Source organism: Phocoena sinus, chromosome 19, assembly GCF_008692025.1.
Source record: "Phocoena sinus isolate mPhoSin1 chromosome 19, mPhoSin1.pri, whole genome shotgun sequence".
Taxonomy (NCBI): domain Eukaryota; kingdom Metazoa; phylum Chordata; class Mammalia; order Artiodactyla; family Phocoenidae; genus Phocoena; species Phocoena sinus.
Window position 1 is genome coordinate 3,581,506 of NC_045781.1, and position 22,985 is coordinate 3,604,490.

The 22,985-nt window shown below is 49.2% G+C and overlaps 1 protein-coding gene across 3 annotated transcripts; it reads right to left on the minus strand.

Annotated features, from left to right (window-relative positions):
* Window positions 1-8,892: 8,892 nt before the first annotated feature.
* RPS9 (ribosomal protein S9) lies at window positions 8,893-16,350 on the minus strand. 3 transcript variants are annotated; one of them, XM_032612953.1, is made up of 5 exons: window positions 16,267-16,347; window positions 15,895-16,010; window positions 15,557-15,679; window positions 10,181-10,367; window positions 8,893-9,145 (listed from the first exon to the last, which is right to left on the minus strand). In XM_032612953.1, exons 2-5 carry the CDS (start codon window positions 15,989-15,991, stop codon window positions 8,968-8,970), a joined length of 585 nt encoding a protein of 194 aa, XP_032468844.1. In that variant the 5' UTR covers window positions 15,992-16,010; window positions 16,267-16,347; the 3' UTR covers window positions 8,893-8,967. The 3 variants fall into 3 exon arrangements, with proteins under 3 accessions (XP_032468844.1, XP_032468845.1, XP_032468846.1); XM_032612954.1 differs by lacking the exon at window positions 16,267-16,347 and adding an exon at window positions 16,174-16,194; XM_032612955.1 differs by having other exon boundaries at window positions 8,896-10,092; window positions 16,267-16,350.
* Between the last annotated feature and the right edge of the window lie 6,635 nt (window positions 16,351-22,985).

Consider the following 22,985-nt stretch of genomic DNA (forward strand, 5'->3'; position numbering starts at 1 on the left):
CTCTGAGTCTGTTTCTATTTTGTAAATAAGCTCGTTTGTATCATTTTTTTAAGATTCCGCATTCCACATTTCTTGCATTTTCGTCATTCCTTTTCCGAGATCCTGGATATCTTCACTATCATTATTCTGAATTCTTTTTCTGGAAGGTTGCCTATCTCCAATTCACTTAGCTGGTTTCCTGGGGTTTTACCTTGTTCCTTCATCTGGGACATAATCCTCTGCCTTTTCATTTTTTCTGTCTTTCTGTGACTATTGTCTTTGTTCTGCAGCCTGCAGGACTGTAGTTCTTGCTTCTGCTGTGTGCCCTCATGGGCATCGTTTTAAAACCTTATCCAATTTTTCATTTGTGGAGCATCTTGGACATGTAAATGGATGACTTTCAACAAACCTGGGGACCTCCCTGGTGGTCCAGTGGTTAAGACTTCGCCTTCACCAGGGGGTGCAGGTTCAATACCTGGTCAGGGAGCTAAGATTCCGCATGGCTCAGTGCCAAAAAATAAATAAGTAAATAAATAAATAAAGCAGAAGCAACATTGTAACAAATTCAATAAAGACTTTTAAAAAGTGGTCCACATCAAAAAAAAATCTGTAAAATCGTATTTAGCTCATCAAAAAATTTTTTTCGTTCATTGATATCATTCTCCTTTTGCTGGCAGAGCAATGATATAAATGGCCTCACAGATCCTGGGTGTTGTTCGTTTTAAAAAATCTTTGCTTCCAACCTATGCTCTTACCCCACGCCTGGAGAAAGAATTCACAGAATGAGATGAAGAGTTCTGCCCAGGGGAGGAAGGGGCACTGAGGAGGCAGAACTGACTCAGAGGTTTTGAAGAAGGGAGATGAAAAAAGATGGTGCTGAATTATAGGCACAAGGAGGTCAGTGAAGGGAAGTGTTTGGGGAAAAGAAAATCCAGTCCCAGGTCAGGAGGCAGGGCTGTGCTTCACTCTAAAGAACGTGATCTGTCTTCCAAGCATCTCCCCATGTCTCCCTCTCTCCTGGGGTCACCCCATTTATGACCACCCCATTTGCTCCTCCAGGCAACCAAGGCAGAGAGTGGGAGCGCTTTCAGTTCCCCAGTCTCCGGCACTTCACATCCAACCACCAAATCCACACACTGTGCTCCTTGAGCCCTTCTTAACAATGTCCCTGATCCATCGCAAGGCTCAGGACATCTTGTCTGTTTCATCACATCAGCCTCCTTCCTGGTCCTCCAATCCAGGCTCCACTCCTTACTCCAGCTCATTCCTCTCACCACCTATAGTAAGAGGAACTATATCCAGACCAGGCCTGGATGCGGTTCCTATAACCGCATCGGATCTGAACCTGCCCTGCTCAAAACCCTTCCAACAGTTTCCACCTTCGAAACAAAGTCAAGGTGCATCATCTGATATTCCAGGCTGTGAATGATCAGCCCCAGCAAACGCCGCTCTCCCTCCCGAGCCAAACTCATCACACATAAACATGTCTCCCCCAAACACACACATACACAGAGCTACTGAACAATTCTGCACCTCCTCAGACTGCCCCCTTAGCCAGCGTGAACGGAGCCATGTCCTTTCCAACCTGCCAGACCAAGACGCCTTCCTTTTTCATTCCACTCAACTATAAATATATGTTGTTATAAGTTCGTGTAAGGTTTATAGGAGAAAACCACATAAATGACTTAAAATACTGATCAACACATCATCCAGGAGAGAGATTAATGTTGGAATTTTACTATTAATAGAGTTAATTATCAATACAGCCCTCCTGCGTTACATTTTCTATATGGTGGTAATCTTTTGATAATAGAAATCTATTCATACTCTCTGCTGCTTAAAATCTTCCAATTGCTTTAAAGATAAATCCAGAATACTTACCTGGCGCTCAAGATCCTGTGTGGCAAGGCCCCAGCCCTCGCCTAATTGCTCTCAGTTCTGAGAACAGCTCAAGATCCTTCTGGTCAAGGATGCCTCCACCACCACCACCACCACCCGAGCTAACTACTGCTCATCAATCCACCAGAAGGACACCTCACAACCAGGACCCAGGCTTCATGGCGTCTACCTGTTAATGAAACTCATTGTTCCCCGTTTTTTTCTTCCAACTTGTAACAGTCTCACAAGACTATAACTGAATTGTTTGCCATGTAAATATTTGCAATGTCTGTTTTCAGTACTCTGGGCCCCATGAGTCCAGGAAAGGAATCTGTCGGCTTCACCAGTGAATCTCCAGTGTCTGGCACCATGACTGAACATGGTCATTGCTCAACAAATACTGCCTTACTGGACTAGCTGATGAAAGAAAGGGACAAAATTTGCATTTACAGAAGCTCAGGAAAGGGAATTTACTTGCCCCAGATCACACAGCCTACGTAAGAGGCAGAATAAGAACGGGAACAGGTGTTGGGGTAGCTCCTGGGCCTGCTTCTTCTAGCCTCACGTTCTGGGATGTTATGTCACTCTCTGGATTTGGATTTGGCAATGAGGAGGGAGGACAGGAAGGCAGAGTGGGGGAGGGGGATCTGGTGAGTCTCAGATCTGGCCTGAAACATCCCCAGAGCCTGCTGTCTCCTGGGCCCCATGCTTCAGGGAGAGCAGAGGGGCGCTGATGAGGAACGCAGGACATGTAACACAGAGCCTGCACCTTGTCACCCACCGCATGTCTGTCTGTCCTGCTGGCTCTGTGGACTTTGTGAGACACCAGCATGGCTGGGGACCATGGGAGGCACAGCCACGACCCCGACCCTCACTGCCCTTCTCTGCCTCGGTGAGCTTTGGGGAAGGGAGAGGGCAGGGGGCCCCTCTCCTCCCAGGTCTGAAGCTGAGAGACCCCAGGTCTCAGGAGATGAGTGGAGGCAGAAATTGTCAGGGAGGAAGGATGTGCTCAGCCCCAGATCTGACCCCAGAACTCAGGGCCCAGACCAGGCCTGGAGCATCTATGATGTGTGCTGGGGGAAGGGTGCTCACAGGGAACTCTCTCCCAGGGCTGAGTCAGGGCCCGTGGAACCAGGTCAAGGCAAGTGAGGCCCCCCAGACCTCCTGCTTCAACCCAACAACCCCCTGGTCATCTGGGGGGAACACAGCAGGTCTGAAATGATGGTGACCTGTCTGGGAGGAGCCTGGGGAATGACAGCTGGGGAAACTGAGGGGAGAAGGGCACCCCTAACTCTTCAGGTCTGATCCCTTTCCAGGGGTCCTCCCCAAACCCTCCATCGGGGCTGACCCGGGTGTCATGGTCACCAAGGGAAGCCCTGTGACCATCTGGTGTCCGGGATCTCTGAGGGCTGATGTCTACCGTCTATATATAGAGAGGCCCTCTGGACTCTGGGAGGCTAAGGCCCCACAGGACTCCAGTAACAAGGCCAGTTTCCCCTTTGAATCCTCAAGCTCAAGCACTGCAGGGCAGTATCAGTGTGTCTATCACAGCAGGAAAGACAGGTCAGAGTGGAGTGACCCCCTGCCCCTGGTGGGGACAGGTAGGAGGGCGGACCCGGGTCTCCTCCCACTGCGGCGGCGTCCTTACAGGCAGAGGGAGCAGAGTGTGGGCTCAGGGGGACGGACGTCTCCCCTCACAGCCCACACCTGCAGTGAGCGGGGTGAAGGTCCCCCTTTAACCCAGCCCCTTCCCCTCCCTCAGCGGTGCACAGAGCCCCTCCCTCTCAGCCCAGCCACGCCCTGTGGTGGCCTCAGGAGAGAGCGTGTCCCTGGCATGCAGCTCACAGTTTGCAGCGGCACTTTGCACCTGCTGAAGGAGGAAGGTGCTGAACCGCCCGACACCGGACATCGAGGACCCATGGGAGGGGACAGGCCGTGTGCCCTGTGGGCCCCCTAAACTCCTCCCGTGGGGGAACCCGCGGATGCTATGATTCTCCCAGCTCCCTGCACACGTGTGGTCACACCCCAGTCACCCTCTGCATCGCCAGGTCACAGGTGAGGGCCCCCAAGCCCATCGTTTCCTGGACCCCTGACCTCAGCCTTGTGCCCAGTGAGCCCTGGGGTGATGGGGGATCAGGGGCAGTGGCCTCCCGGGGCAGAACCACTGGCGGGAGGCCTGGGAGGGACCAGGGAGAGCTCGCACTGCAGCCCCAGTGAGCAGTGTGGGGTGTGCATCCCCCTCAGTGCCACTGTCCCTTCTCTGCAGGCGTGTACAAGGAGCCCTCCCTCTCAGCCCAGCCGGGCTCACTCGTGCTCCGTGGAGACAGCCTGATCGCCGGTGAGCAGCCCCTGTCCTGCCCCATGTCCTGACTGTGTTCTCAGGGTGCTGGGCCCAGAGCCACCCCTGGTGCTGATGGGGTCCTGGGAGGGGTCCTAGAGCAGACATTGAGATAGGGCAGTGGTCCAGGGAGAGTGAGTGAGAAAAATGGAGCGGGTGCCGGGAGATAAGAGAGACCCACACAGAGGGGCTGAGAGCAGCTGAGAGGGGGTCACAGACAGGGTCCCTGGAGACAGGATGGTGGTCCCTCAGCTCAGGGTCAAGGGTGTGTTGGGGGTGGCTCTGTACACATCACGACCTTCCTCGCCCCCAGGAACGTACAGGAAACCCTCCCTCTCAGCCCAGCTGTGGGCCTCAGAACCCTGCAGAGACAATGTGACCCTGTAGTGTGGCTCTGAGGTCTGGTCCGATCCCCTCCATCTGTCCAAGGAGGGGTCACTCACTCCTCTCCAGCACCTTCGTCTGCAGGACACGGCTCCACCCTTTCAGAACAACTTCACCTTGAGTCCTGTGACCTCAGCCCACAGTGGGACCTACACGTGCTACAGCTCACTCAGCACCTCCCCCTCCCTGAGGTCACAGCCCAGCAACCCCTGGAGCTCCTGCTCTCAGATAAGGGACCCCAGCCCTGGCCCTCTGTGTCTTCCTGGTCAGTTCAGGGTCCTGTCCCCAGCTCTGGCCTGGGCTGGGAGTGAGGGGGTCACAGAAGGAGGGGAATCAACAGTAAAGGGATGGACAAGGCCAGAGCAATTCCCTTCCCTGCACCATCCTCATCCCTGGAGTCCAGACATGTTCCAGGTGGTAGGAAAGACTTGGGGCTGACCAGAAGGGAAAAAGACCAGACACACCCCGCCATCTCCATCCTCCTCCACACAAGAGCGGGTGGATAGCAGAGGTCTCAGTCCCCAAGGGACCAAGATCACAGGCCCTGGCACAGCTTGTGTCCCAGCGGGGTGGGAGTCGGGCACAGATGCGGGGAGACCAAAGGGCTCCCGGGGCTCTGCGGCTGGTGGCTGAAGGGTGGGGGCTCATGGAGAGGGAGATGTCGGGGCCCATCCTCGGGCAGGAGCAGTGGGCTGTGTGGGGAGAAGCAGCCCCCGGCCCTCCCCTCCTGTCCTGACCCCCAGGAGGCTCTGAGGATCAGCTTCTCCCCCACAGAGTCAGGCGTGCAGACAGGTGAGTGAGGGTCTCTGTGGGGAGGTAGTGGTGGGAGGAGCTCAGTCTGGTCTTGGCTCAGCCACTTCCTGAGTTAATGGCCTGAGGAAAGTTCCTTCTTCTCACTGGGACCCACTTCCCCGACTGCAAAGGGCAAGAAGTCTGCTCCCACACTGTGCGTGGGGATGGTGTCTGTGCCCTCCTGCTTGAAGTCAGGGGCTTCAGCCCTCCAAGGAGCGGCCTTGGGGTCAGGGAAGGACAGGGCTTGGAAGTCACTGCTCTGCTACTTCCCAGGCTTGCGATCTTGGCTGAGTCATGTTCCTCGCAGAGTCCGAGGCTCACCTGCGTGGAGGAGCCCTCCTGCTTCCTCCCTCAATGGGGAGCCCTCAGCACAGGCCCTGTTTAGAGCTCAGGAAGGCCAGAGCCTCCCACCTGCCCCTCCCAGACACACACACCCTTGTCCACACGGGCCCCGCCGGGGGATGCCAGGCCTCTGCAGAGTGGGGACAGATCTGGGCTGGGCTGGCAGAGGAGTAGGGGTTGGGTTTGAGGGACACGTCTCTGTACTGGTGTTCTGCCCGGAGGCGACAGCATTAAAAAAAAATAATTAAAAAAAAATACAAGGGAGCCCACAGTCCTGGGTTCCAACCCCAGCTCTGCCACATCCAGGCTGGGTGGCCTGAGGCATGTGCATTTCCTCTGTGCCTCAGTCTCCTCATCTGTAAAGTGGGTGGGAGTGACAGTCACTGTTGCACGATTGTTGTGAAAGAAGAGATGAATGCACAGACCCCAGCACGAGCCTGCACACAGTAGGCGCTCAATTAAATGGCATCTTGGGCTCACTCATGACGTCACTGGTGCCCCAGGTCTCAAATGGTACCTGAACGTCCTGATCGGGGTCTCGGTGGCCTTCGTCCTGCTGCCCCTCGTCCTCCTCGTCCGACACCGGGGTCAGAGCAGACGCAGGAAGTCGGGTGAGTAGGGAACGGGGTGACCCAGGCCCCTGGAGGTGGTGGGCTTAGGGCACCAGCCAAAGGGAAACCTAAGAGACGGGTGAAGTCAGGTTAGAAAACCCCTCCAGCATCTCCAAATGAGAAAATCTAGAGATTAAATATGAGTGTACACGTATTTTCTTTTGATTTTTTTAAACTTATGAAATGTTTGAAAACACATGCAAGTTTTGTATTTTATGGCTTAGGTTTCTCTCTTGACTTCTTTATGGAGGTGGGAGGGGATTATAATCTTATCAGTTTGTAGGCCCTCACAGATCTTACTGTAACCCTAGAGAAGGGTTCTGGGGTGGGCTGGAGGCCGATTCCCAACTTCCTGCAGCGGCTGCAGCATCAGTGCTCAAGGACAGAGGCCGGCAGAAGAGGCAAGACCTCTCCCAAAAGACTCCCACCCCGGCCAGCCTGCACGCAGCTCCCGCACTGCCCCTCACACTCCTCTCTCCCCGCCTAGCTCCAGCCCAGCTGCCCAGCCCAGTCCAGAAGGAGAGCTTGTGTAAGGGGAAGAGGGGCCATCCTGGGGGCAGGGCCAGACAATGTGGGTGGGCTGTGGACACCAGGGAGTGGTTGGAAAGGGTTCTGGGCTTGGGGATGTGGGAGCTTGAATCTGATACTGTGTGGCCTTGGCCACATCACTGACCCTCTCTGGACATCTGCTGTGTGAGATGTCAGGGAATCTCGGCAAGAGATGGGACCTCCTTGTTCTGTCCCCACCGGATGCTGTCGTGGAAGACACACAGCCGGAGGACAGCAGGCAGCTGGTCAGGTCAGTTCCCCCAATCCTGACCAGGGCACCCACACCTCCTTGTTCAGACGTTAAATCCAGCAGACACTGAACCCTGACACCTCTCAACTGCCGGCAGCCTCTCCCTTCTGGAAGCACCTGCCCTGTGGGCTGCTGCAACCCCACACCTGGTCTCCCCTGACCTTCAAGGTGTTGAATGCTCAGGTCGAGCTGGCAGGGCTGAAGGTTAGGGCTTTGTGCCCCCCACAAAGGGGCTAAATCCAATCCTGGGGCTGCAGAGAGGCCCAGAGGGGATGCCTTCTAAACTCCAGAGGATTCTAAAATACTTGCTCATCCCTTGGCTGCTCCGGGTTGGGTGATCCAGCAACGTACCTCGTGCGTTGGTTAACGGGTGAGGATCAGCTCCTGTTCACACTGGAGAACCCTAGCTCGCTCCCAGGCTGCAGCGGGGTCCCACTGTCCCTCCATGTTGATGGCACCACACCCAATTCCTATCTCCAGTCCTGCCCTGTCCCCTGCACCAAACTTACACAACCAGCCACCAGTCACAGGAATTTCAACTTCCTTCACTTCCCTCCTCCCTGAGGCTCAAAGCTACAGGGACTGAAGGAAGGAAAGATTTGGAGACCAGTGCTCACCGTCTCCAGCAGAGCCCTGATGACTAAGACCACCAAGGAGTGCCTCCTTTCCTCCTGGGCCCCGAGGCTTCCCCCACCCAACCACCCTCCCTCCCTCTCCCCCACACCACGCTGCTGCATCTGAAGCTCCCCAGGATGTGACCTATGCCCAGCTGAACCACTCGACCCTCAGACGGGAGACTGCACCCCCTGCCCCCCAATCAGGGGAGCCCCCAGCAGAGCCCAGCATGTATGCTGCTCTCGCCGTCCGCTAGCCCAGGAAGGACCCAGACCCCATGCTCCAGGGACCCCCAGGAGCTGCCCCCATAAATGCTTATACCGAACTCCAGCCAGCCTGGAGTCCTGACATGAACCGCCAGGAGCTTCCGAGACCTCCTGGAAGCCAACTGCTTCCAGAACTCCATGGACATCACAGCTAATTTTATGGTCCCTACCAAGGGTCCTGACCTCAAGGACCCTACTGCCATCAACACCTTGGGGTGAGGGAGGCCTACCACCCAGCCCAAGTAGGCTGCAAGGAGTTGGATTCTTCTGCAGGCTTCACAGACTTCGCAAAGAACCCTGAGCCCTCACTGTGAAGCTGGCCACTTACATCACACTTGTATCACACCCACAAACCCCCCAGACCGGGACTAGTGTGCCCCGTGGCTGCAGCTGCTCAGAGGCTGCTCAATTCCAAGTGTTCCTCATTTCCTGAGACCAAGCCCCTTCCTTCCCTGCCTGAGGCAGCTTCTCAAACAGAGAAAAGGGAAGCCCGCCTCCCTTGGGACCAAGAATATCATCAGAAACTCCAAATGCAGGGCGAGGGGCAGGGTTCCCCTGCATCCTCTGCCTGGAAATGACTCCTCATCGCACATGCAAATGGGTGGCTGAGAATTTCCTTCTGATTTTGCCTCAAAGAACCTTCCTCATACTACTACTGGTTTCCCTGCTGTGATAAGTTATGTGTAGAGATGTTTGTTAGGACACCGTAGCCCAGCCCTAAGAGGAAAAGGACCACCATCTTGCAGGTGGTCTCAAGCACCTGAACAAAGCCGACCGGGCCCCTCTGTGCACGTGTGGAAACCCGTTGAAGGACGCAGCCTGCACTTCCCACCACAGAAAGCTTGTGTTCAGAGCACGGAGGAAAAGAGGCACACCAATGAACACCAGTTCTGAAGTGTGGATGTCGTTTTATTATCTGACTGGAAAACTAGACTCCATCAGCCCTGGCGGGCCTGGGTGGGCTCAATCCTCCTCCTCGTCATCGCCAGCTCCAGCCCCGCCCTGGCCCTTCTTGGCGTTCTTCCTCTTCACGCGGCCTGGGCGGCCGCCCCCGTACGGAGAACGGAGGGAGAAGTCGATGTGCTTCTGGGAGTCCAGGCGGACAATGAAGGACGGGATGTTCACCACCTGCTTGCGGACCCTGGAGGGGGACGGCAGGTGAGCAGGACAGGGAAGCAGGACGCTGCCCTCCTCTGCGTGTGCTTTGCAGCTGACAGGGCTGGTGCTACAGAGCTGCACTGACTCTGAAGCAATGAACAGGAAGGGCTCCTGACCCTAAAGAACTGCTGTGTGTTCCGGAGAGCTTTCAGGCATCACCTAATTCACACAAATGCATCCACCTTTACATTCACACCTCACAGAAGGCGGGGAGCAATTCAGAAGTAACCCACGAGACCAGAGCGAATGAGGTGAGGCGGCAGCATATAAACCCAAGACCTGCTTTTCAAATTCACAACTGTGCCAGACACTTCAAATATTCTCAGCTGTGTGTGTCACACACTGAGCTCTATTAGCAGGTGCAGTTTCATTGTCTTCGAAGCAGCAACCCCAATTTCAGACAAGCAACGTTGAGAGGCTCCTGCCCATGGGTCACACGGCTAACGCAAGGCTGCGGCAGAAATTCAGTATGCATGCATCCCACCCATTTACTACACAGCTCAACTGGGCCTCATGAACAGGGCCCAATTTACAAAGGGTAAACTGAGTACTCAGATAAAGACCCATCTGGCCTCTGGTCTTCACTGTGGCAGACCTTGGCCTGTGGTGAACTCACCAAATTAAGGCCGACAGGAGAGTGCACTGTGGTGATCAGGGCCTGGAGTGGCTCCACAAGGGTCCACTACACAGCCGAACCCACATAAGTCAGTTATCCCCAATGACTCCTCTCAACTGGACACCAAGGGCTGTTACCTGTCCAGCTACCTGCACGCCTCGTAGAAGCCTTCGCAAGGTGTACGGCTCTGGCCGCAGTGACCCTTGCGCTGGGCTACGGGGGGGATGAGGCTGCCCCCAGCTCCCCCGTGAGCTGTTTGTAGGGGGTCAATCTGCACCCTCAAGGGGAGCTCACACCTTCATCACCTCCAAGGGCTGCACAGGAGATAGGGACAGCGGCTTAGTGAGGGCAACCATCAGAGGGGATGGGGTGGGGAAGGCTCAGGGAGCCCAGAGGTGGTACCTGATATGGCGCTGGCGGATCAGCACACGGGCGTGGTGGATGGACTTGGCCAGGCCCAGCTTGAAGACCTGGGTCTGCAGGCGTCTCTCCAAGAAATCCTCAATCTTCAGGCCCAAGATGTAATCCAGCTTCATCTTGCCCTCGTCCAGCACCCCGATACGGACGAGTCGCCGCAGCAGGGCGTTGCCTGGTAAGAGGGGAAAGAAGGCCTGCCTCAGCATTCTGGCCGACCTCAGACTCCTGGGTTCAAATCCTCCACCTCCAAATCATGGGGGTGGGACAAAGTAGGAAGTAAGAAATAATTCTGATACAGTATTCAACATGCTATTACATGAGCCACTGTGACTAACGGAACCCTCACACTACCCTAAGGCAGGTGGCTACATACAACTCTGCTCACCTGAAAAAGGAAGAACCTTCCAGAGTTGTTGGGAAGAGTAAACGAGACAACCCCCTTGAAAGGCTTAGCATTCATCTGCAAAAGTCTAAGTGCTGCTGTTCCTAAACTATTCCTCCCATAACACAGCAGGGTGGCTGAGAGCTAATATTCTAGAGTCAAGAAAGCCCTACTAATCAAATGAGGTTAAACCACCTTCCGTATCTATAATATTGGAACAGTATCAGAACCAATCTTACAGGCCTGAAAAAGACTGGGCATACATTTAAGCTGAGTACATGTCGTCCATTTTATCATTCTGAGATTTTCTACTAAAAAGATGGTGTGGACCTAACAATGCCTGGCATAAAGTAATCCAGCAGAGGTCAGCTTCTACCTTTTACACAACTCTACTTTCAGGAGGCTTCGCTACTTCTTGTCCATGGGCATCCAAAGCTCCACTCAGGACAGCTCTTGGGATGCTGCGGGCAAACCCCTTCCCCCAGGCTCACACTCACTGAGCTCCTTATCACCACACAGCATTATCACTAACACACTGACACTGGGGGTAAGCACCATTACCACCCATCCCCTCCCTTGCCCCCAGGCAAAGCTTGAAGGAAAGATGGCTCACTGTGATGACAAAAGTCTTCCTAGCAGACCAGGATCTAAATGGAGAAACATACTATATGTACTATATACCTTTCCCAACACCCCAGGTCATAATATGCACTGAATAAATGCTGAACACAAAACAAGGATATTCTCCCATTTACAACCGCATAAAAGATGAAAAGCCTACACAATGAAAAATATAAGGCACTGATGAAAAATATTTAAGACACAAATAAATGGAAAGATATAGTTAAAATGTCCATACTACCTAAAAGCAATATACAGATTCAATGCAATCCCTATCAAAATTCCAATGCCATTTTTCACAGAAAAAGAACAAAGAATACTAAATTTTTATGGTACCACAAGACCCTGAATAGCTAAAGCCAATCTTAAGAACAAAGCTATATACATTACAAAGCTAGAGTAATCAAAACACTATGATATTGGCATAAAAAACACATCAAAGGAACAGAATAAAGATCCCAGAAATAAACCCACACAAATTAATGGTCAATTTACAACAAAGGAGCCAGGAATATATAACGGGGAAAGAAAAGTCTCGGCAATAAATGGTTGTCGGGAAAACTGGACAGTCACATGCAAGAATGAAACTGGACCCCTACCTTATCCTGTACACAAAAATTAACTCAAAATCGGGAATTCCCAGGCAGTCCAGTGGTTAGGACTGGGTGCTTTCACTGGCGTGGCCCAGGTTCCTCAATCCCTGGTCGGGGAACTAAGATCCCACAAGCTGTGTGGTGGTGGTGCGGGGAGTGGGGGGTGGGGTGGGGGAAGAAACTCAAAATGGATTAAAGACTTGAATATAAGACCTGAAACCATGAAACTCCTAGAAGAAAACGTAGGCAGTAAGGTCCTTGACATATCTTGGAGATGATTTTTTTGGATTTGACCCTAAAGCAAAGGCTACAAAAGCAAAAATCAGGGCTTCCCTGGTGGCGCAGTGGTTGAGAGTCTGCCTGCCAATGCAGGGGGCGCGGGTTCGTGCCCCGGTCCGCGAGGATCCCACATGCCACGGAGCAGCTGGGCCCGTGAGCCATGGCCGCTGGGCCTGCGAGTCCGGAGCCTGTGCTCCGCAACAGGAGAGACCACAGCAGTGGGAGGCCCGCGCGCCAAAAACAAAACAAAAACAAAAACAAAAATCAACAAGTAGGACCACACCAAAAAAGCTTCTGCACAGCAAAAGAAATTAACGAAATGAAAACGCAACATACAGAATGGGAGAAAATATTTGCAAATCATGTATCTAATAAGGGGTTAATACCCAAAATATGTAATGAACTCATACAACTTAAGAGCAGAAATGGACTTCCCTGGTGGCACAGTGGTTAAGAATCCGCCTGCCAATGCAGGGGACACAAGTTCGAGCCCTGGTCCAGGAAGATCCCACACGCCGCAACTAATCTGAGCAACTAAGCCTGTGTGCCACAACTACTGAGCCTGCACTCTAGAGCCCACAAGCCACAACTACTGAAGCCCAAGTGTCTAGAGCCCATGCTCCGCAACGAGAGGGCACCGCGATGAGAAGTTTGCGCCCCGCAATGAAGAGCAGCCTCCGCTCCCTGCAACTAGAGAAAGCCCACGAGCAGCAATGAAGACCCAACACAGCCAAAACTAAATAAATCTATAAAAAATTATTTTAAAAGCCCAAAAAAACAAACACCTCAATTAAAAATGGGAAGATGATCTGAATAGACATTTTCCCAAAGACATACAGGTGGCCAAAAAGCACAAGGTGCTCAACATCATGAATCATCAGGAGGATGCAACTCAAAAACACAATGAGACCGTAAAACTTCTCATCACAAGAAAATGTTTTATAACTATAAAACTAAGTGTACCTGAAACTAATATAATAACGAATTATAAATTATACCTCAATTTAAAACACAGACGTGATATTCAAATAGTAATATAAAAACATACTCAAAGGTAAACAAAAGTGAGTTTGGGATTATCTACCAGTTTGGACACTTCATGCCTTTTTGTCCTTACATTAGAAAATAGAAACCTGACAATAATTCAACCTGTATTACTTCAAAAGTATATTTCATATTTACTATTAAAACACCTACATCCTTAAACAATGGGGAGGGTCATCAATACAGGAAAAACCTTATGTGGTATGAAGACAAAAATAACACCCATAAACTGCATCTTCAACAGGATCATGTCCAACTACTAAAAATTGTTACATGGGCTCCGTGTGGCCAAAGCATTAACAATCAATCAGTTTTCCTTTTTTTTACACTAATTTTATCTATCTGTTTATCTATCTATCCATCTATTTACTTTTATTTGGTTGTGCCAGGTCTTAGTTGAGGCAGGCTGGCTCCTTAGCTGCAGCTCGAGGGCTCCTTAGTCGTGGCATGCATGTGGGATCTAGTTCCCTGACCAGGGATCGAACCCAGGGCCCTGCATTGGGAGCGTGGAGTCTTAACCACTGGAAGCCCCCCAGAATCAGTTTTTTAAATGTAAAATCCAAACCAATAAATTTTTTAAAAATGTAAGCCAGTGGGCACCTCAGTGGCAAAGGGGCCCTTGTCACTATGGCATGCGGCAAGCCTGTAAGTGCCTTAGTTTCTAATGTGAAAAATGGATGTAACACCTGTCCTCCTTAAGCTGGTGTAAGGAAGGAGTTCACACCTGTAAGGGACTGAATGAACCAGTAAGTCTTTTTATCAGATGAGACTCTCACACCTTAGTGGGAAAGGCTGCAGAGCAGAGCAAAAGCCTGAGAGCTCGCAGGCTCCTCCTCCCCACCCCAGGAATCTAAAGAGCTTCCTTCACTAGAAAGTGTGCTACCTGATGCTTCCCTCTCGCAACTTCCACCCGGAAAACCAAATAATCCCTGGACACTGGCCTCTCACGCTGCCCTATGCCATCTCTTGGTCACATGACTGCTTATCACCTAAGTTTCTCTGTGATTATCTCTATCTTCAGCAAGCTCCCCGAGACCAGAACCAGCTTCGGTCTGTCCCCCAGACTCAGGGATAAAGTCCCACCCAACACCAGTGTCCATGGGGGAGATTCCTCAATTATCATGAGACTGTCAAAGCAGTTTATGGGTCTAGGACAGATAAAAGTGATAAATGTGTGGTAGGTAGTTAAACACGCTCCAAGCCTTTCTCAACCTCTAGTATGGATGACCACTCATGCTTAACAGCGAGGAGTGTAACAGCACTTCCTTAGCCACAGTTTGGGAGAAAAATCAGACTAGCAACCCTGATTGACAATAAAAAGTGAGGTGCCCAAGGAAGCCTGGTGGGTTTCCCAGCCCCTCCTGCTTTTCACCAGAAATCAAGATTTCCCAGGGACAGGCCAAAAGCAAGTTATCAAGATGACACCTAGGCGGTGGCCAATTTTAGAGGCAACTAAAAACAAGCTGTAGACACTCTGAGTAAACTTCATGTTGTGTAAGTTTTATCCCAATAAAAACTGTTACAAAAAAAATAAACAAGAAACAAAAAAGATACAGAACCACCTACAGCCAAACTCACATCTGTTAGAATCACAAACTGTATGTATGTATGTGTGTACATATGTATCTTCCACACCAGGATACAATGTAGAACACACTAACCAAGTCTACTGATTACACCTTATTACACTTAGACACTGTTTCAACTTTTGGTGATGTTCTCCAAGCTTTCCCTGGAATCCTCATTCCATCCCCATAGCTGAACTCACCTTAACTCTGGAGCCTGCCCTCCAGTCCCACCTATGGTGGGAGGCCTCTGGCCATTTGCTCATTTGAAGTATTATCAGTACCTGCTATGAGGTTGCTTGTGCAGATTAAATAATGTACACCAAGAGCTTAGAAAAAGGCATTCAGTGAGCTTTATATAATACCAGCTATCTTAATGTTTTTGCCACTTGACAATCTAAGAGGTCCTACTAAAATTTGATCATGTCAATCATTCCTTCCAAAAGCCCTCCATTAACTCCCCATCTCAAAGTAGAAATTCAGAACTTTAAGAGTCTAAAAGATGATAAATTCTGTCACGTGTACCTTACCACAATTTTTTTAGTCACTGTAATTACTATACGATCTGTACCCTCTCCAAAATCACCTGGAATGTTCTTCCCTGTGAAATCCACAGGTCCTCTCCTGTTCAGACCTTGAGTAAATGTCCTTGACCCCCACGTTAAAGCAGGCAAGTGTACACAGTAAAGCTCGCTCCCTACTAGAACCATCCAGCATTTCAGAAATTTCAGTCTACTCCCACCCCCGGTGAACAAGACACATAAGCATCAGTACTGTTTTGCTACACTGTGTACAGCTAGAGCCAGGTGGCCAAGCTTGCTGAGCACTGTTAGTTCTAATCAAGAGGAAACTGAAGCCCAACGTTTCCCATACACACCTTCGAACAGACGCCGCGGGTCTTTCTCATCCAGCGTCAGCAGCTCCCGGGCAGCCTTGCGGATCTTGGCCAGGGTAAATTTGACCCTCCAGACCTCACGTTTGTTCCGGAGCCCATACTCGCCTGCAAAGAATGGGCAAACAAGTTCAGTCCCACGGACTAATGAAAAGGATTGGTGGTTTCGTCGTACAGAAAATCTAAACAACGAACGATCCCGAATTTGGGGAAGGGGGGGGGGACACACCGAAGTGATTCCAGTAGAATGAGCACGTGGGCAGCCTCACCCACGTGTTAGCTTCCCCGGCCCGGGAAGCAGAAACCCTGCATTAGTCACTCACCGATCAGCTTCAGCTCTTGGTCGAGGCGGGATTTCTCGAAGGGTCTCCGCGGGGTTACATAGGTTTTGCGACAAACCCAGCTCCGGGCCACCGGCATGCTGGCTCTACTTGCCCGTCTGTGCGGAAAGGAGAGGGGACAGTGAGGACTCGGAGCAGCGCCTGCGCAGTCCCACAACTCAGCTAGAACCTCGCGGCGCCCAGCAAAATATCGCGAGAACCGTCCCTCAACCTTTTATAACCGATACCATTCCCACTACTCTACAACCACCTTCATCTCACCTGCATCTTCTCTAGCGAACTCATTAAAGCTCGGATGGTCCGCAAGACCCTACAACCCACACCCGGAATAAAGAACACAGCACTACATCTCACCTTCGCGCCCGCTTCGGTAACCAAGAAAGAGGCGCACGCGACCCCCGGTCGCGCTCTTATAGCAGCGCCGCCGTCCTGTGACGTCAGCACGCGCAGCGCCCGCCTGTACCAATCAGAAAAGACGTTGGCGGGCGGAAAAAGCAATAGAGACGAGAGGTTGGGCCAGAGCGGCGTGCTAAGTTGGGAGGACCCCGTCTCTACCTGACAAGGTGTCGGAGCATCGTCCGGTGAGAAGTGAGGACTCCTCTCTGCCCTCGGGTGGTTACTTAAGTGCCGTCAGCTAGCCTCTGAGTCGCGGTATAAAGTTGGAGTATTCACCGCCACCGCCACTAGACTTCAGCCGGCTCCGTCTCTGAAAAGATCCCCAGACGGTTGGAGCTGTGCGAAATCAAAGCTCCTTCCAGAAGATAATGTTATATCCATGAATAATGAAAAAAATCATTTTTCATATCAGAATGTCAACCCGAAGCACAGCCAGAAGCCAGTCTGCCCTTTTGAACCCTAAAACAAATCCTCTACTCGTGAAGCTTTGAGCCTTAGGGGAACAGGGAAAAAATAATAATAAAGTAGATCATTTCAGAGTGGTGCTCTGAAGAAAGTAAATTACTGATAATGACTGAGGGAAAATGGTACTCCAGATAGGATGGTCAGGGAAGCCTCTTTAAGAAGGTGACTGACTTTTTTTTAACTTAAGACCCAATGATTAAAAGGCTTTGTGCCTCTTTATCAAAGACAGCAGTTTACATCCTGAGGTTTCCTTTGGGTTTCCAGAACAGGGAAAATGTTCTGACACCTCTTGTTATAAACCTGGAGCAATTTATACATTGTTTTTTGATCTCCTCAGCCAACTTCTTCCTCTCAGACAGGATTATTTCCTCTAGTCCTTTCCTCTCTGGGATAATCCCATTCACACCAATGACTTTCTTTATCGCTGTTAGATAATATTTAATGAGCACTCTAAATGCGCTAGGCTTTGGGCTAAACACCTTATAGGTTTTTTGGTTTTTTGTTTTTGTTTGTTTTGTTTTTAATTCGTGTGACCCATGATTTCCATTACTAAAAATAGTAACAGGTAACATTCTGGAATATTTACTATGTATCAGGCCCTGTTCTCAGAACTTTACATATGTTAACTTACTTAATACATATTTAAGGAGGACTCTCAGAGAAGTTGCCCTCCCTGATAGTAATACTTTTATAGATGCTTGCTTAAGGAGCACTAATACTATTATCCTATTTTATAGAGGCAGATACTGAGGCACCAAAAAGTGGTTACAGAACTTGCCCAAGACTGCACAAAGTGGAAATAAATTAAGACTGACCGGATGAGAACAAGCAAAGGCTATCTATTCAGCGTAAGGGAGTCAGTCACCATCACTCATGTTTTGGCAGAGACTCAAAGGCAGGCAGAGGTGTGGGAAAGCTATATAGCAGAAAAAAAGGAAAGGCTTCAGGTGTCCCAGATTGGAGGCTGTCGTCATGGAGAAGCTAGACATGGGCAGACTAGAAGTTAGGTACCCTATGCGATTGGTTGGGGTACATATTTGGCTTTCTTTTCTTGGTCCTAAATTGGAGGTGGGGACAAAAATTAGTACAGTTGTGAATTACTAATCAAGTCCTGGCCCTTTTGGACCTATTGTTGTAGGGGTTATTATTTGGCCCCTTGGATTGTTACTTCCTACAAGCCTGCCTTATAGCAGGCTGGCTTCCTGAGTTGTTTTTGTTTATTGAAGTATAGTTGATTTACAATATTGTGTTAGTTTCACTTGTACAGCAAAGTGATTGAGTTATAAATATATATATTTTTCAGATTCTTTTCCATTATAGGTTATTACAAGATATTGAATATATTTCCCTGTGCTATACAGTAAATCCTTGTTTTTTATCTATTTCACATATAGTAGTGTGTATGTTAACCCCAAACTCCTAATTTATCATTCCTCCCCCACATTGTCCCCCTTGGTGACCATAAGTTTGTTTTCTATGTCTGTGAATCTGTTTCTGTTTTGCAAATAAGTTCATTTGTATCATTTTTTTAGATTCCACATATAAGTGATATCATAGAATACTTGTCTTTCTCTGTCTGACTTACTTCACTTAGTATGAAAATCTCTATGTCTATGTTGCTGCAAATGGCAATATTTCATTCTTTTTTATGGCTAAGTAACATTCCATTGTATATATACACCACATCTTCTTTATCCATTCATCTGTTGATGGACATTTAGGTTGCTTCCATGTCCTGGCTATTGTAAATAGTGCTGCAATGGACATTGGGTGCGTGTATCTTTTCGAAGTATGGTTTTCCCTGGATATATGCCCAGGAGTGGGATTGCTGGATCATATGATAATTCTATTTTTAGTTTTTGAAGGAACCTCCATACTGTTCTCCATAGTGGCTGCACCAATTTACATTCCCACCAAGAGTGTAGGAGGGTTCCCTTTTCTTCACACCCTCTCCAGCCTGTATTATTTGTAGACTTTTTGATGATGGCCATTCTGACCAGTGCTGAGCTGTTTATTATAGACAAGGGGTCTGGTTTTCTGGGCAGGCTGTGGATCAGAGTTCTGTTTTCATATATGATCTGGCCGTTGTCTATTTGTATATTCAGTCTCTCAGCAACTAGAAGTCAGGCCAGCATTGCAGCTGGGACGGTCTGGCTCCATAGCCCATGCTCTTCACCGCTGTTTTATGCAGCTGCTGTCCAGCAGACTCAGCAGTCAGTATTCCCTCCTCAGAGCAACAGTCCCACTCAATCCTTTCCTTCATGACATCATCCTGCGGGATCCAGATGCTTCGGTTCAAATTCAGCAATCCTCAATTACTAGCTCTAATACCTCAGACAAGTTTCTCAATCATTCTGTGCCTCAGCTTCCCCATCTATAAAATGGGGGTGACGACCGCACCCACCTCATAGGGTTATCATAAGGGTGAAATGATGCGATCTATGCAAATTGCTTAGGATGGTGCTTGGTGCCAAGAAAGCACTCAGCGTTAGCTACCGTTATTATTCTCTCATTGTATTTCTGTATCTGTCAAACTACCTCACTCTTTTTTGTTTTCTTGTTTACAGGTTAGCTCCCAGACAAAAAAGTTATAGGAGGGCAGGGACTTCCCTGGTGGTGCAGTGGTTAAGACTCCACGCTTCCAATTCAGGGGGCCTGGGTTCGATCCCTGGTCAGGGAACTAGGTCCCACGTGCATGACGCAACTAAGAGTTCGCATGCCACAACTAAGGAGCCAGCAAGCTGCAACTAAGGAGCCCGCCCAATGCAACCAAATAAATATTTTTAAAAATTTTTAAAAATAAATTTTTTTAAAAGTCTATAGGAGGGCAGAGACCTCATCTTTCCTGTTTATCAGTGTCTTAGCACAGGCTTAACATATAAGCTGACAGTCAAAACATTGTTAAATGTATGAATAACTTAACTATACATGCATCATTGGTGTTTCAGAGTTTCCAACAACCCCCTCCTCAGGTTCGATTCATTTGCTAGAGCAGCTTACAGAACTGAGAAACACCTTACTTACTAAAATTAGAGGTTTATTATAAAAGGATATAACCCAGGAACATCCAGATGGAAGAGATGCACAGGGCAATGTATAGGGAAAGGGTGATGACCTTCCCCGCTCATCATTGCTTTAATTTGCATTCCTTGATGACAGATGATGTGGAACATCTTTTCACGTGCGTATTGGCATCTTTTTATATTCTTTGGTGAGGTATCTGTTAAGGTCTCTGGTCCATTTTTTAAATCAGGTTGTTTTCTTATTGTTGACTTTGAAGAGTTCTTAGTATATTTTGGATAACAATCCTGTATCAGATGTGTCTTTTGCAATATTTTCTCACAGAAGTTTTTTAATTTTAACGAAGTCCAGCGTATCTACTTTTTCTTTCACAGATCATGCCTTTTAGTGCCATATCTAAAATGTCATTGATGGTACTTCCCTGGTGGCACAGCGGTAAAGAATCTGCCTGCCAATGCAGGGGACACCGGTTCCAGCCCTGGTCTGGGAAGATCCCACATGCTGAGGAGCAACTAAGCCCTTGTGCCACAACTACTGAGCCTGCGTGCCACAACTACTGAAGCCCCCTCCCCGCCTAGAGCCCGTGCTCTGCAACGAGAAGCCACTGCAATGAGAAGCCCACTCGCCGCAACTAGAGAAAGCCCACACGCAGCAACGAAGACCCAACGCAACCATAAATAAAAATAAATGTATTTAAAAAGTAATAAATAAAGTAAAATGTCATCGCCATACCCAAGGTCATCTAGGTTTTCTCCTATGTTATCTACCTGGAGTTCTATAGTTTTGCATTTTTACATTTAGGTCGATGATCCACTTTGAGTTAATTTTTGTAAAGGGTGTAAAGTCTGTACCTGGGTTTTTTCTTTTTTGCATGTGGAGGCCCTCAGAATAGTTTTTTTTTTTTTTTTTTTTTCGGTACGCGGGCCTCTCACTGTTGTGGCCTCTCCCGTTGCGGAACACAGGCTCCAGATGCACAGGCTCAGCGGCCATGGCTCACAGGCCCAGCTGCTCCACGGCATGTGGGATCTTCCCGGACCGGGGCACGGACCCGTGTCCCCTGCATCGGCAGGCGGACTCTCAACCACTGCGCCACCCGGGGAGCCCAGAATGGTTTTTAATGAGGAACTTTTGAGAGGAAAGACTCAGGACGCAGGTACTGAGTCATCAAAGTACTTTGTTGTAGAGAGAAGAGAGGTATTGGAGAAATTACAAAACAGGCAAAAGTATAGAGTGTTAGCCAGGCAGGAGTTAGTATCCTAGTTTAAATTAAAATCTAAGCTTAGGGAATTCCCTGGAGGCCCAGTGGTTAAGACTCCGTGCTTCCACTGCAGGGGGTGCGGGTTCTATCCCTGTTTGGGGAACTAGGATCCCACATGCCACGCGGTGCGGCCAAAAATAAATAAATAAATAATCTAAGCTTGCAGGACATCAAGAGTCTATCAAGTTTATTCACCAAATAGGGCAAGAAAGAAAGAAGAAATTGGGGGAGGGGTAGAAATTGAGAACCAGAGGTGGAGACTTTCAGCCCCAGAATTTTCACCATGTGACTGTATTACAGTAACGAAATCTATGTGACCAAACAAAGCTACACATTTAAAAAATCAAAATATAGGAACTTCCCTGGTGGCGCAGTGGTTAAGAATCTGCCTGCCAATGCAGGGGACATGGGTTTGGGCCCTGGGCTGGGAAGATCCCACATGCCGCGGAGCAACTAAACTTGTGCGCCACAACTACTGAAGCCCACGCTCCTAGAGCCCATGCTCCACAACGAGAAGTCACCCCAATGAGAAGCCCGCGCACCGCAACGAAGAGTAGTCCCCGCTCGCCGCAACTAGAGAAAGCCCACGCACAGCAACAAAGACCCAATGCAGCCAAAAATAAATAAATTTATTAAAAAAAAAAAAAAAGACTTTGCCTTCTAATGCAGGGGGCACGGGTTTGATCCCTGGTTGGGAAGCTAAGATCCCACATGACTCACGGCCAAAAAACCAACACATAAAACAGAAGCAGTATTATAGCAAATTTAATAAAGACTTTAAAAATGGCTCCCCTGGTCCAGGAACTAAGATCCCACATGCTGTGGGGCTAACTAAACCCGCGTGCCGCAACTACTGAGTCCATGGGCCACCACTAGAGGGCCAGAGCGCCGCAACTACAGAGCCCCTGCGCTCTGGAGCCCACATGCCACAACAAAAGGATCCCGCATGCCGCAACTAAGACCCAACACAACGAAAAATAAATAAATATTAAAGATAATAATAATGTTTAAAAAACTGTTTTAAATAAATAAAAATGGTCCACGTCTAGAAAGTCTAAAAAAAAAATCAATGTATAAATATTGGAAGCTGGTACTGGTAACGTTCTAGTGATTTCTTAAGCAGAAAGGCGCTATATAGATTGTTTTACAAATGCATATTTCATACGTATGTGTTTTAGCTTTTGTAAAAAATTGCGGAATAGAACATACACTTAAAGGAGGATCTAAAATACAAATGTATGGTATAAAAAGTAATTCTAAGGGCTTCCCTGGTGGCGCAGTGGTTGAGAGTCTGCCTGCCGATGCAGGGGACGCGGGTTCGTGCCCCGGTCCGGGAAGATCCCACATGCCGCGGAGCGGCTGGGCCCGTGAGCCATGGCCACTGAGCCTACACGCCCGGAGCCTGTGCTCTGCAACGGGAGAGGCCACAACAGAGAGAGGCCCACGTACCGAAAAAAAAAAAAAAAAAAAAAAAAAGTAATTCTCCAAACACCTGAATAAACACCACCCGAGGCAAGAAAAAGACCACCCCTGACATTCCCCTCCCTACTCCAAATGGCTATCCTAAAACTGCAACACTCGCTTCCTTCTTTTCTTCATGTGTTATTTTTATTTATGCCTTTGCATGCATCTGAAATGTCTGGTAAAAATGTTTTCAAAAGGAAGTTTAGTGCAGTGGAAGAGCTCAAAAATTCGGTGTCAGAAAGGCCAAGTTTGGGAATCACCTGGCGGTCCAGTAGTTAGGACTCCGCACTTTCACTGCTGAGGGCCCAGGGTTCAATCCCTGGTCGGGGAACTAGGATCCCACAAGACGCACAGTGCAGCCAAATAAATAAATTAATCAATCAATTAAAAAAGAAAAAAGAAAGACCAGGTTTTAAATCCCAGCCCTGCTCCCTACTAGATGTGTGACCTCAGACAAGTCATTTCCCCT

Coding starts and splice junctions, on each gene's coding strand:
- RPS9 (XM_032612953.1), bottom strand. CDS start 15,991: ATGCCGGTGGCCCGGAGCTGGGTTTGTCGCAAAACCTATGTAACCCCG. Junction 10,368..15,556: donor CCCGCGGCGTCTGTTCGAAG/GTGTGTATGGGA, acceptor CCCTCTTACCAG/GCAACGCCCTGCTGCGGCGA. Junction 9,146..10,180: donor ATCCGCCAGCGCCATATCAG/GTACCACCTCTG, acceptor GTCCCCCTCCAG/GGTCCGCAAGCAGGTGGTGA.